Here is a 15,067-nt window from a genome sequence, read left to right on the forward strand (position 1 = left end):
AAAGAAAGAGTGAACAATGATTTAATTTATTCTTAATTGAGGGATTAGGAGAGCTAATGTGATATTAAAATTGGTAGAGATAGTTAATAAGATGTAACCAAACATGTGTTTAATATTAATATTGAATTCGTGCATGAGTACATTACATATGATATGATACGCATAAGATGCCCTGAAGCAGGGCTAAGAAAAATGTGAGACGCAAGCGCAAGATGGGCCCAGAGAGAGAGAGAGAGAAATATTAGAAAGAAACAAAGCACGCTGATGGGACCGTACTACCCCCACACACCATGACAATTGTTGGGATTCCCCACACTATCACATGCATCGGATAACTCCCTCCTTCCACATTGCTTTTCCAAGGATTAATATATATTTGGTTTAATCTTTTAATAGGTCTCTATTTTTGTCCCAAATTTGAAATAGGTCCCTGTTATATTTGAAGTCTTAATTAGGTTCTTATTTTTGTTAATTTGATGCAAATAAATCCTTTCCGTCAATTTTAGAAAACGGCGTTAAGGAGTGCGTGATGTGGCGTGTGTGAATTCAATTTTTTAAGGTTTAATGTTTCAATAGGTCCCTATTTTCGTCCCAAATTTGAAATAGGTCCCTGTTATAAATTAAACCTTAAAAAATTTGGGACGAAAATAGGGACCTATTTCAAATTTAGGACGAAAATAGGGACCTATTGGAGACATTAAACCTTAAAAAGTTGAATTCACACACGCCACGTCACGCACTCCTTAACGCCGTTTTCTGAAATTGACGAAAAGGATTTATTTGCATCAAATTAACAAAAATAAGGATCTAATTAAGACTTCAAATATAACAGGGACCTATTTCAAATTTGGGACGAAAATAGGACCTATTGAGACATTAAACCTATATATTTTTTATTTTTAACTATTCAAATTTAAATTAAATTTTATCTCTATTACAAAAGGGTTAAACATATTATAGTTAAAAATTAGAATTTATATGACATAATTTGATTGTTAAATTAGAAAAATAATAGATATAATGATTTTAATTCAATTATATGAAACGTTTTTGATATTGAACTGTATTTTAGGTTCAGTTTGTACTAATAAAAACATAACTAATATATTTTTAACTTTCTTTTAATAATGTAATTTACGTTTTTATTTTAAAAATTTAATTTAATGATTAGAATTCAAATTTAATGTTCAAAAAATACGTTATTAGTTTTAAGAGATTTTGAAATGTAAAACCCTATTAATATCTTGACATTATTATTAACTGTTGCCATCATCTCCGGATAGTGAATAGAAAAATGTTTATAAGAAGACAAACTTTTCCTAAACTATTAACATATTTGTCACCTGTTAAGGAAAGCTAGTTTTTGAAACTACACCATGCTGTGACATTGCAAGAAGAGACCACATAGTGTGTAGAGTGGGACGGGGATTATGCAATTTCATTCATTAATACAATTTTTCATATAAAAGACTTTAAATAAATTTTAAATAATATATAAATTTGAATATTTTTTTATTTAAATATTTAAATAATATATAAATTTGAATATTTGTTTTATTAAATACCTCAAATATTTTTTATTTAAATATTTTATTGTTTGTTTTGTCAATAATAAAATAATAGAATATTTAGTATACCCTCTTATCTTTAACTTATAAATTAAAATAGACTTTTTTAATTTTTGTTAAGTTGTCAATTAAATTATTTTTAAAAAGAAATTAATCGATAAATTATAAAACATTAACAAATAAATTGAATAAATCAAAGATGAAAAAAAAAACAAAAAAATAATAATTAGGGCAGACAAACGTCAAATAATATTATAATTCCTTAATTAAATATATATTAAAAAAATTCTGAAATTTATAAACTATTTAAAATTAATTAAGTTTAAATAAATAATGTAAAATAGTTTCTACAATTTAATTAATTTTAATTTATGAATAAATTTATTTTGTTTTATTTTTTTCTAAATGTAACATCCTAGTATAAAACTACTAAATAAAATATTATAAATTTTGATTATGTACAATAAATAAATAAAAACATACAAAATATTAATATATACCAATATAATATATGTATATAACAAGTGAAACTACTCAAATTGTTTAAAACTAAAAAATTTCTATACATAACGTCTAGCTATAACAATAAATACAAACCTTTAAGTTTTTTCCTTTTATCGAAGGCATGTTAACAATTAACTTATTTTTTTCTCATATTGAGAGGTGATCATTGTAAAAGTAAAACAATATGAAAAAAAAAAAGATAAACTAATATTCAAAGGAAAATTTCACAAAGCAATTTAAACATATCACATATTAGTTCAACATTTATAAAATACTATAACTCATATAAACATACACATAATTGACTTTAAACTCAATTATCTAGATATATGCTTTAACTCAGAGTATCACTATAGATGTGCACTCATAGTAGTATTTATACTATAGAGAGTCATAAACATAAGAGTTATCATTCTACTACTAAGATTAATTTTCCATGCCTAAGACCAAAAGTATTTAAATGATCAAATTAATATTCCTGACTTATGGTTAGTTTAGAAACAATTTTTAATTTTAGAGTGAACACGACTTATACAAATAGTTAAATATTCAACTAAATATAATTGATTGGAAACATAAGAAAATATATATTTTTTAAATATTTTATAAGAAAATCTAGCATAATTCATATAACTAATCATCTTTTAACTAAAAAACCTTGTCTTATTTATTAAATAAATAAAGGATTAAATAGTTGTAAAATTTTCTAGATATGAAATATTATTACATTTATTTAATAATTTTCATAAATCAGTAAAAGGTATATAAGAGAATATGCCTTTATTTATTCAAAGTATTACCTAAGAACTAAAATAACAAATTAAATGTATAGTGATATGTAATGTTCCGACATACTTTAGAGAAAAATGTAAGAAGTATATTTTCAGTTTATCTTAAATTAAATTTTATCACTTAAAACTAATTTAAAAAATAATGAAACAAAATTTTGGAATATTTAATATATATATATATATATATATGAAATATATATATATATATATATATATATATATATATATATATATATTATATAAATATAAAAAGATTTTATTATAATTAAATAAAAATAAATACATAATCTGAAAACATATTTCTAAATGATATAACCAATAAGTAAGAATAAATAAATCGTCAAATATAAAAATAAACACTAAATGCAAAGTAAAACATTAATGGTATAAAAACTTAATTTCTATATAAAAATTATAAGTATAAAAGGATATTTGATTAAAAATTAATAACAATAAAAATATAATGAGTACCACAGCAAAGAAAATCATTATCTCTTTACCAGAACAGATTTATCAGATGGCATACCATAATTTATTTACAGTATCACGTAAGAACTAAAGTAACACAGTTTCTTACCTTGGATACCAAATTATATATTATTTTATCTATAGTAATACTCATATCTTAACACAGGCATACTAAAAATACACATATGGGTAAGAGGGTAATTTGCTCTGCATCAGGCATCTACCTTGCTTGGCTGGTTATTTATACACCATTGCTACCCTCACAGTAGCAGTAGCAGCACTCACCACTGCATTACTCCATAGTTAGCTATGGTGTCTTCAAACCATTTAGCTGCTATATCTCTCTCTTCCCTTCTCCTAGCTCTGCTTCTGTGTTCAGCAGGAGCTAGTTCTTCTTCCAAAAATGCCACAAAAATTGGCCAGGGCTACCGTCTTGTCTCCATTGAAGAGACCCCTGATGGTGGCCTTATAGGGATCCTGCAACTTAAGCAGAAAACCAAAACATATGGCCCTGACATTCCCCTTCTTAGGTTCTATGTCAAGTAAGTCTCAGTTCTTCTACTACTGCTGTGCACATTCATCTGCATTTTTGTTTTTGGAAAGTCCCCTTTTTTTATTTTCATAAAATTAGTTTGGGGAAAGATGTAAGTCATAAATGTTTAAATCTCTGCTAAAGAAAATGTTTTTATTTTGTATTTGGAAGTGTATGGGATAAGATTGTGGATTCCGCTAGAAAAAAATGTTTCTATTCAGTATCTGACAGGATCTTGAAGATGAATATGGAGGAAAAAGTAATGCTTTTGGTGTTTCAATAAAAGAAAAGAAAGTCTTTTTTACCTAGTATGTTTATATTTAGTATTTTAGTATAACGAAAGACAATTATGGAGGAAAAATAAATACTGTTTTTTGTGTTTCAATCCGAGAAAAAAGGTTTTTTTTTATTCTAATTTTGACCTTGTTAATTGTTTCTGATTTCGCAGGCATGAGGCAGATAATCGTTTAAGGGTACACATAACCGATGCACAGAAGCAAAGGTGGGAGGTTCCCTACAACCTTTTACCGAGGGAGCAACCACCACCTTTGTCTCAAAGCATTGGGAAGTTCAGGAAGAACCCTATAACTGTCACTGAGTATTCTGGTTCTGAATTTCTGTTTAGCTACACTTCAGACCCTTTTAGTTTTGTGGTTAAAAGGAAGTCTAATGGTGAGACCCTTTTTGATACCTCCTCTGGTGATTCTGACCCTTTTAGTTCTCTTGTTTTCAAGGACCAGTACCTTGAGATTTCCACCAAACTGCCTAAGGATGCCTCCTTGTATGGTTTGGGAGAGAACACACAGCCACATGGGATCAAGTTGTACCCTAATGACCCTTACACCTTGTACACCACTGACATTTCTGCCATTAATCTCAATGCCGATCTGTATGGATCGCACCCTGTGTACATGGATCTCAGAAACTCAGGTGGCAAGGCTTCTGCACATGGTGTTCTGTTGCTCAATAGCAATGGAATGGATGTTTTCTACACAGGAACTTCTCTTACATACAAGATTATTGGAGGTGTTTTTGACTTTTACTTCTTTTCTGGGCCTAGTCCTCTGAATGTTGTTGATCAGTACACTACCTTAATTGGTAGACCAGCTCCAATGCCTTACTGGGCCTTTGGTATGATTCATTTGTCACTCTTCTGTTTTTTAATATTGCCTTTTCTACTTGGTATTTATGGCATTACTGATATTTATTTGGGTGCTGTCAACATTTAATATTTAATATTCAACATTTAGCATTCTCCTTTTAGGTAGACTGAGTAATTATTCATTACGAAAACTGGGTCTTGATAGATCCAAATACTTAATGATACAGTGTCCTCGCCTTGAAAAAAAATCCAAGGAATTTAAGCTCTCATATCATTATTTGATTTCAGTGACTTTTCTTGTGTACAATTCTGATATTATTTTGTTTTGGTGCATAATGCAGTTGAAAATGCAGAGAGTTATGATTTTCCAATTAGCTGTTTTCTGCTTTAGCTTATCTGTATATTGAATAACGGGGGATGTTCTGATTTGTTTTCTAAAGTTGGGTCTGCAAAGATATTTTAAAGATAAGTCACAAATTTTATGAATTGTGTCGTGGTTAACTTTTGTACGTCCAATTTTAGTAGTTGAGTAATTTAATACCTTTCTGGTCCACATGGAACGATAAGATGCCACATAAAAGTTGGTAACTTAACTTTTCCATATAAAAGAATTACTCTTTTCTAAATAAATAACTTTTGATTCAAGAATTTGACCTTTGTTACATGATTCTACAAAGCAATCTGTGGGTCCTTGTCAAGGACTATCGTTGCATACACGTGGTTATATCACTTTACTTTTTATCTAGGGAGAAAGATGTACTGATAGGACTAACCTTGGCAATAATTTTCCTGTCCTTTTAAAGATAGGGTTTCTTGATAAATGGAATTAAAGGATCAATTACTACAATAGGGATGAGGATTATTGTGAAAAATTCATGAATCAGTTTTCAATACAATTTTAAAACTGATCCAAGGACTTTCCATCTTCAATTTTAACTTGGTGCTGTCCTGATCTCGGATGCCCTTTGTTATTTAATCTGCTTGATCTTGGACATGTCTGGAATAACATTATCCTTGTGTCAAGGGAAGTATACAGTTAGATTATTATTGTTTCCTACGATCTAATGGTGGATTCATGCTGTGTTTGTGTGTATATTTGTCCTTGGGGAGAGGAGTGGAGCAGAGAGACAAGAGCTTATGAAGTGTAGGGAATTGGGTGAATTTAAAGCATGCGAGATTTTGCCTTATATCTATATAATTTGCATTTACATTTGAAAGTTGTATCCGGATTTTTCTTTCCATGAGTAGTTTAACTGATATTTTCACGTATTTGGTATTGTAGGATTCCACCAATGCAGATGGGGATATCACAATCTCTCAGTGGTTGAAGATGTTGTGGAGAATTACAAGAAGGCTCAAATCCCACTTGATGTGATTTGGAATGATGATGATCACATGGATGGGAAGAAGGACTTCACACTCAACCCTGCGAACTACCCTCGTCCAAAGCTTTTGAACTTCCTGGACAAGATACACAACATTGGCATGAAATATGTTGTCATTATAGACCCTGGAATTGCTATTAACACCAGTTATGGTGTTTATCAAAGGGGTATGGCTAATGATGTTTTTATCAAATATGATGGGGAACCCTTCGTGGCTCAAGTTTGGCCTGGGGCAGTAAACTTCCCTGATTTTCTTAATCCAAAGACGGTTTCTTGGTGGGTCGATGAGATCCGCCGCTTCCATGAACTTGTACCTGTTGATGGCCTGTGGATCGACATGAACGAGGTGTCAAATTTCTGTTCTGGAAAGTGCAAACTTCCCAAGGGAAAGTGCCCTACTGGAACAGGACCTGGATGGATATGTTGCTTGGAATGCAAGAACATCACTAGCACAAGGTGGGACGATCCTCCATACAAAATTAACGCCTCAGGAATAAAAGCTCCTATTGGCTTCAAAACAATAGCCACTAGTGCATACCACTATAACGGTGTGTTAGAGTATGACGCTCACAGTCTTTATGGCTTCTCACAAACCATTGCAACTCACAAGGGCCTTCAAGGGCTTCAAGGAAAAAGACCCTTTATTTTGTCCCGTTCTACTTATGTTGGTTCAGGCAAATATGCTGCACATTGGACAGGTGACAATCAGGGAACATGGGAAAACTTGAAGTACTCTATCTCCACAATGCTCAATTTTGGCATATTTGGGGTGCCAATGGTGGGTTCAGATATATGTGGGTTCTATCCACAGCCTACTGAAGAACTATGCAATAGATGGATTGAAGTAGGGGCTTTCTACCCATTCTCAAGGGATCATGCAAACTACTACTCCCCTAGACAGGAGCTTTACCAATGGCAGTCAGTGGCTGAGTCTGCTAGAAATGCTTTGGGGATAAGGTATAAGCTGCTTCCATTCCTTTACACACTGAACTATGAAGCTCATGTCAGTGGAGCCCCAATAGCCAGACCTCTTTTCTTCTCATTCCCAACATACACTGAATGTTATGGCCTTAGCACCCAGTTCTTGCTAGGAAGCAGTCTAATGGTTTCTCCAGTGCTTGAGCAGGGGAAAACACAAGTTAAAGCACTGTTTCCTCCCGGTAGCTGGTACAGTTTGCTTGATTGGACTCACACCATTACATCAAAGGATGGAGTCTATGTTACCCTGGATGCTCCTCTGCATGTTGTCAATGTGCATTTGTATCAGAATACCATTCTTCCAATGCAGCAGGGTGGAATGGTCTCCAAGGAGGCCAGAATGACACCCTTCACCCTCATCGTAACCTTCCCATCTGGCGCAGCACAAGGAGAGGCTAAGGGCAACCTTTTCCTTGACAATGATGAATTACCAGACATGAACCTTGGAAATGGCTATTCAACCTATGTTGATCTGTATGCAACTGTGAACGAAGGAGCCGTGAAAGTTTGGTCAGATGTCCAAGAGGGGAAGTTTGCCTTGGATAAAGGTTGGATCATTGACTCCATATCAGTGTTGGGATTAGATGGAAGTGGAGCAGTTTCTTCACTTGAGATAGATGGAAAGCCTCTAATTGGTGCGTCAAATGTGAATGTTAGTACATCACAACATGAGCACTTGAACAGTGAGGGAGAAGGAGAAAAGAAAACTGTCATGGTTGCTTTGAAGGGCTTGAAGATCCCAGTGGGTAAAAACTTTGCTATGACCTGGAAAATGGGGTGAAGATAGTTTCAGTGCCCTCATATGTTATTTAAGATTTTGCAACTTTGTTGTGTTCTTTTCCTTTCTACAATTCTTGTAGGTGTTGTGAGGGAGAGGAGATGAGCTAGAATTGTGCTCGTCCTTTTCCATTTTAAGTAGCAATTTCAATGTTATGTTAGTTTTTTTTTGTACTCCGGTTCAATCTTGTCATTCAAGTGATTTAGAAGAATAAACTAAACTCAACATTATGAATCTAGTAAAAAAATCGAGAATGTAATCATTATGAGCTTATAATTTAGGTGGTCTCCTCGTCCTCGTATGTATCTTTTTTCAAGGTCATTTCAGCAGGTATGACAGAACGTGTAAGTAATACATCCATACATACATACTGGTGTCAACCACCTGAAATAATAACCTCATAATTTTTCAGGAAAAAGAACATTTTAAAATGAATACAAAAATTTCAACATTCTATCATTTTATTCTTCTTCGCTCCACGTCTGCATAATCAAATTCTAAGCTTCCCTTTGTCACTTCAATATGTATACACAACCAAAAAATAGTAGTATGCACGTATATTTGTAGCAAAAATACATAATAAATATTACATGAATATTCTTAAATTCATACATAAGTACTTTAATTAATTTTAGTTAATTGATTGTTGGTAGGATGGTATAAGTATTATATCTAATATGAGGTTACTCATTACTTGTTATATTTTAATTAACTGAGTGATTGATAATGGGTGAATTTGATTTTATATTATATCTATGAAAAAAATAATTTAAAAAAAATTATATTTTGTGATATAACTCATTTAAATTTATTTTTCAGAAATACTAAATTTATTTATATTAATATTTTGTTGGGTATGTTATTTGAATTGTATTTTAAAATTAAATTTTTCATCTAAAAATATGTTGAAATGCTGTCATTAAATTTCATAATTATAATCAATGCTAATAAATTTATATAAAAAGCATGATTAAAATCTCGTGTTTCAAAACCATTGAGAAAGAAGAATTTGATCATAAGTAGAATATGCTCCTTAATTTTGCAACGAAAAGTTTCCATCCAAAGTTTTGATTTGTGCCTGAAGTGTTATGACCTTTATTCACTCACTCACTGCAGACAACCTGAACTTAGAAGAAGGAAACCTATAAAAAGATATAAAGAGATATTTTCGGAAACACAATATCTAATACATTTTTTTAGTACATATTATATATATATATATATATATATATATATATATATATATATATATTAATAAAGACTGTGATATTAGGAGACAAATTGTAAGAAGTTAAAAAATAAAGTATTAAAGTTAATAACTGTTTTAAAATAATGAGATAAGTGTTTTATTTTAAAATAATTTCATAAAATAAATAAAATTTATTAAACACGTCTCATTACTTAAAACACAAATCATTTATCTAAAACTTTGTTTTTGAGTTTTCTCTCACTTCTCTCTAACTTTTGTAACTCCTCGATCATTTGTTTGAAGATCAGATTACTTCTAAGAGATCACAACTGAGTAATCTTCAATCTTTACCGATCAGTTCTTGGTTTAGAGCAAATAAGTTTATACATTTTTTCCTTTAATTATCAGTTTATGATTATGCACAGGAAACCCCTTTTGCATGTATCAATCATGTTCCTTTTCTTTGTAAATTTGAGATCCTAAGGGTTCATTCCGATCACAATTCGATGTTTTGTAAGTGTTTTCAGAGTTCCTTGTTGAGTCAAAAGCAAGTGTGTCAGTGTTTTTAGATTTACGTAGCTTCAGTATAAGGTAAGGGAAGTTAAATGTCTAACTTTAATTTATGTTTTTTGTGTAAGTTTGGTGCTTGTATGTTTGTTAAACTAATGTAGTTATAATTTCAATAATTATACTACTGTTAGCTCATTTAAATGAGTAAATTTAGTTATTTGATTATTAATTTCTGATGTAATGTAATTTGGATTGTTGTCATGAATTGTATGTTATAAAATTGTTTTGATGTCTGAAACTGGATGCAATGTTTAAGGAATATTGAATTGTCTAAAAACATAGGTTTTTGTGGTTAAAAATGAAGGTTTTGATAGACAAGTTTGGGTGATAGTGTTTGGATTGAAAAATCTAGTATTTCAGGTCTAGTTATATGTTATTTAAAACTTGTGAGCACCTTGAGTTGATAAAAATATGACAAGGAAATAGGTATGAGTCAATGTTTAGAAGGTTTTAGGTTCAATTTTGGGTTTTAATAGTTGAGGCTTTGAGATACTGGTTAGAAGAGAAAATCAGAAGTTTAGGGTCATTTTTTAAGTAATTTAGAACTTATTTAGGTGTTGAGTTAAGCAAGATTAGAAGTGGGACTGATATTTGGTCATTAAGTTGATTTTCTGTCACATTTTAGTTCACAATTGAGGTTCTAACTATTGAAAACTTAAAATAGAAAGACTGTGAGGAAACTGGAGTCTTGGGGTGTATTATTGAATCCATTATGACTTGTTCATACCTTTGCTTTGCTAAAATTGGTGTTAGAAGGAGTAGAAATGAGATTGGGTAAGTTTAAACTAGTCCAGTTGGTTTGGGGTATCTACTTTGAGTTAGAAGTGTGTTTTCAGATGTTTCTCAGTGCCTAAGAGGTTATAGGAATCATTTAAATATGTGTAACGGGTAGCAAATATCATATTAGAGGTGTTTTAGGGGTTGGTGTGCGTTGAGCCCCCTTTAAGGTCGCCTGAGCGCCACTTTCCAATAAGCTTCTTGGCTCGCTCACGCTGAGTGCCCCATTCCAGTGGGCTCTAGCGCCAGGTAGTGGGCACCCTTTTGTAGGTTTTTGGTTTTCCAGTTTTTAGGTTATTATGTGATTTTGATGCACTAATTTGGATACTTTGATAAATATGTAATGGTCTAATGTGAATTTATGATGTGTTGCATGAAGTTATATGTATATATGAATGGAAACTATGGAAAAGAATTCCAAGGAAGAATTTCTAGTGGGGTTTCAAGTGTTGTTGGTATGAATACAGTGAGTTCAGTCGTGTGAGTTATCCTGAAACTCTAATGGTCATTCGTTCTCAATTAGAGAAGATTGATACATGTGGTAAGAGTAGTTGGAGGTCTTAGTCTAGGTACTTCCAGTATGACCTAAGATGCAGTACAAACTAACCTTGTGAGTGTGGTCGGGTGAAACCCGTTGACAATGACTTTGCAAGGCAGTAGAGGCCACCATGAGTGTATAACTTGCCATAGCTCGACATTCATACTAAATTCAGATAGTCTAGTCTAGGTCTTGGTATATTTAAGATGTTTGGTTTCTGTGATGTGAAATATGATTCAAGTGTGAAATGCTTAAAGTATATTATGAATTGTTTTGTATCACTAGCTTACCCTTTTTGTTTGTGTATTATTGGTATGTTATTGTGATTTTGTTTTGGTTATCATCATCTAGTGAGTGTAAGTAGGGCGATGAGTTGATTGTGGAGGAGGCTTTAGACGAGAGACAACAAATGTTTAGTTTTCTCTAGACTAGTTTGTTGTATATAGTGTTGCTTTAGTTGACTTGTATAAAGTTTTAATTTTATAGTTATAATAAATGACTGTAATGAAAACTTATATTCTCTATCTTATTAACTCTTTTATTTTATTAATTACGTGATAGCTCTATTAAAATTTAATATTATATAATTGAGATGTTATACAAATTCATTAAGTAATAATAGTGAAGATAAATAAATTAATTTTTCATATATTTTAGTAAATAATAAAAAATAATCTGAAAAGTTGTGTTAGTATTACAAATATTTGTCCTGAGAAAGAAAAATCGCAGACAAAGAAAGGGGACAATAATAAAATTGTAGACAACAAATACCTTTTATTCCTTTCGGTGATGATCTCCTTCGCTAAGGTTGGACCAAATTGATGTCAGATCTTGCTAATAATTTTGTTATGAACATCTCAAACATTCTCATTAATTGTCTCAATTGTCTTCATAATAAAGCGAAAACATATATATGACAAAAGATATATGTGTATGTCTGTCATTCTATTTATTTTTTGTGCTTTCAAACGTAATAGCAAATCATAGCAATTGTTTTTCAGGAATCATAATGACTTAGAAGGTGGAAGGAAAAGAAAATAAAATAAAATTTACGTTCAACTTTTTTATTAACATTTGATAGATATATAGAATGTTTAATAGATTTAGAAGGGAGAATAAAAAATATTACAAATTCAAATTTTCAACTAAGAGGATACTAACAACTAATATTTATAGATAAATAAAAATAAAAAATATGATACGTTAAATTTTTAAAAAGTAATTTAGAAAAAGCTTCATTTATAAATAAACTAATTACATATATCTTAGATTTTAAAGTAATTTACTCACCTTTCTTACTAAAAAAAAGTTAATTGTTATTTCACCTCTAACTTTTAAAAGACTCTAACTTTTAAAAGACTCTTTTGTATTTTTAATAAAATAACAAATAATGTATACCTTAAATTAAAGTATACATTTTTTTTATCATATACATTTTATTTTTAATTAAATATATTTTTTTATTGATGCCAAAACTAAAATTCACACACCCCTATTTTTCTGACTTGTATTATTGTTTATTTTTTTATTAGATGATTATATTATACTACTTACTCTTATTAAAATTTGTTGAACAAATTTGTTTCAAATGTATTTTTTTTTAATTATGATAAATATTTTTATATTTATAAAATAGATATATTTTAAGCAAAATAACTTATTTTAGGTAGGACAAAATCTTATCTATTGCTACGTAATCCTTCGTGTCTTTAACGATAAGACTTACTTTAAGGTCGGTTAGAATCTTACTTAATCACTAGAGTACGACAAAGTTCAAGAAAACAATATAAGTTTGTGTGTATGATCTGAGTTATGAGTTGAATTCTAAAATGTATTGTGTTGTAATGATAGATATAGTGTAAGACCCTAGAAAATATTATTAGTCTAGACATAAATTAATTGGTCGGAATAAGTGTTGGTAAATAAACTAGGCTATACATTATAAAAATGCTATATGGTCTACTTAATAGGAGTGTTGGTATTAAATTTTATAAAGGTTTATTTATGATGTGGGCCATAAAGGAGTAGTTAAATATATACAAGCTTATAGAATAAATACAAAGTGTCAGTTGGTGTAGTGGTGAAGTTATATTGGTATTAAGTGGATCGAGAGGGTACTAGGGTTCGAGTGCTTTTTGAGGCCAAAAAGGATTTTGCTTTCATCTGTTTGTTGACTTTGTTTTTTTAGTTTGACCGTATAAGAACCGCGAGAGGTAGTAAAATAACTCCACTCTTTCTCCTGCAATTCCTTTTCTTATCTCTTTTCTCCTATTCAGTTTTTTTACTTGGAAACCTAAAACGTATATGAGGGAGAGGTTTTGTGGGCGCAAGAGGGAGATACGAGAATGGAAGGAAGAGATGCTGCTATTTTTCGACGGTAAGAGATGGTGAATTGGGAAGTATTTCTAAGCAACACTTTGGGCTTTTTTAGGGTTTTGATTTCAAGTTTAATAGGTGGTTAATTAGAGGCTATGAATGTTCAGTTTTCGATGATGCGAGAAGAAGGGAAAATCCTTCATGGTTTTCTTAAGGTTGAGCATGCGGAGGAGAGTTTTGCTAAGTGGATCAAGTGAAGTGAAGGAGAAGCAAAGTGGAATCGGGAGAATGAGTGAGTTTTGCTAAGTGACTCCCAGATTTGGGGCATTACATGTGGCATTCTATTAAGGGTATTACAATTTGGACTTAAAAAAAGAAAAAAGAATAAATAAGTCTTTTTCCCTTTTAGATGTTTATAATGCAAGTTACCTCTTGTATAGTTTTAGTTTTAATCTTTAGGTTAGTTAGGTAGCTTATATACCTTTAGGATGACGTAGAATTAAGAGATGTGAGACCTAAAACCTATTTTAAAAGCTACATTTCAGATTTAAGGTCTTTAAGTCCCACATTCCTTAGTTTTCTCAACCTTCTTCATCTCCTAATGCTATATAAGCAACCTAAGGTCTCCTTTGTAAGTATACATTGAAATTTGAATATAAAGAGTATTTTGCATTCAATTGCATTACTTTTTTGAAATAAAATTTTGTCTCTTAGTCTAAATTTGATTTATATCTTATGGAGAACAACTGACAATTCTCCTTGGCATTTATCTTAAATCCTTCTAAGTTGTTTGTCTTCAAATTTATAAGTTTTTTCTTTTTTTTTTTTCAATTTTAGCGTTTTTAATTTAATTTCTTATTGTTCTTAGTTTTATTTCTAGATGAAAGGAATTAAACAAGAGTTGTTCGACATAAAAGTTGTGAAGGAGTTGGGAGGTGCAGAGCACAAGTGAGAGAGATAGGTAAACTATGAGGTGCAGAAAGAAACACCAAATACAAGCTAATATAAAAAATCCCTTTTACAATTCTACGGTAAATCATTCTAAAAATAATAAAAAATAAATCATTCTAAAAATAATAAAAAATAACAGTTCAACGAATCATATTTCCAAATTAAAATATCTATTACAACTGAAATCATTCCAAAATGATATCTACAAAAAGATGTCATGAGCGAAACAATTATTGAAGATTAGATGAACTAAAAATGTAAAATTGAAATAAATTTGTTACATAATCCATTTTATTACTAAAAAGTAAAAATGATCTTCTAAAAAAATAAAACATCTAGAAAGTGTAATCACTATACAATAAAACTATAAAAATGTTCATAAAATGTGTTATCCATGACTTAGAGGATTTTTATTGTAGATTCACTATAGGTGCAAAATGTTCTTATTGAAATATGAAAAATTCCTTATGGAGGTATCAACTCCTTTAAAATGAGATATAATAATAATGTCTAAGTATTGAATAAAGGTCCACCCAACACAATATTTAGACAATGATGTTAACAAGAGTATAGAAAGACAATCATATAAGTAGAAAAAAAAATTATACCTTTATGTGATA

The 15,067-nt window shown here is 30.5% G+C and overlaps 1 protein-coding gene across 1 annotated transcript; it reads left to right on the forward strand.

Moving 5' to 3' along the window:
• The first annotated feature begins 3,577 nt into the window (after nt 1-3,577).
• LOC108334917 (alpha-xylosidase 1) lies at nt 3,578-8,386 on the forward strand. The gene is made up of 3 exons (XM_017570841.2): nt 3,578-3,873; nt 4,312-4,994; nt 6,248-8,386. The coding sequence occupies exons 1-3, from the start codon at nt 3,641-3,643 to the stop codon at nt 8,107-8,109; spliced, it is 2,778 nt and encodes a 925-aa protein (XP_017426330.2). The 5' UTR covers nt 3,578-3,640; the 3' UTR covers nt 8,110-8,386.
• Nucleotides 8,387-15,067: the final 6,681 nt, after the last annotated feature.

Source organism: Vigna angularis, chromosome 10 (assembly GCF_016808095.1).
Source record: "Vigna angularis cultivar LongXiaoDou No.4 chromosome 10, ASM1680809v1, whole genome shotgun sequence".
NCBI lineage: Eukaryota > Viridiplantae > Streptophyta > Magnoliopsida > Fabales > Fabaceae > Vigna > Vigna angularis.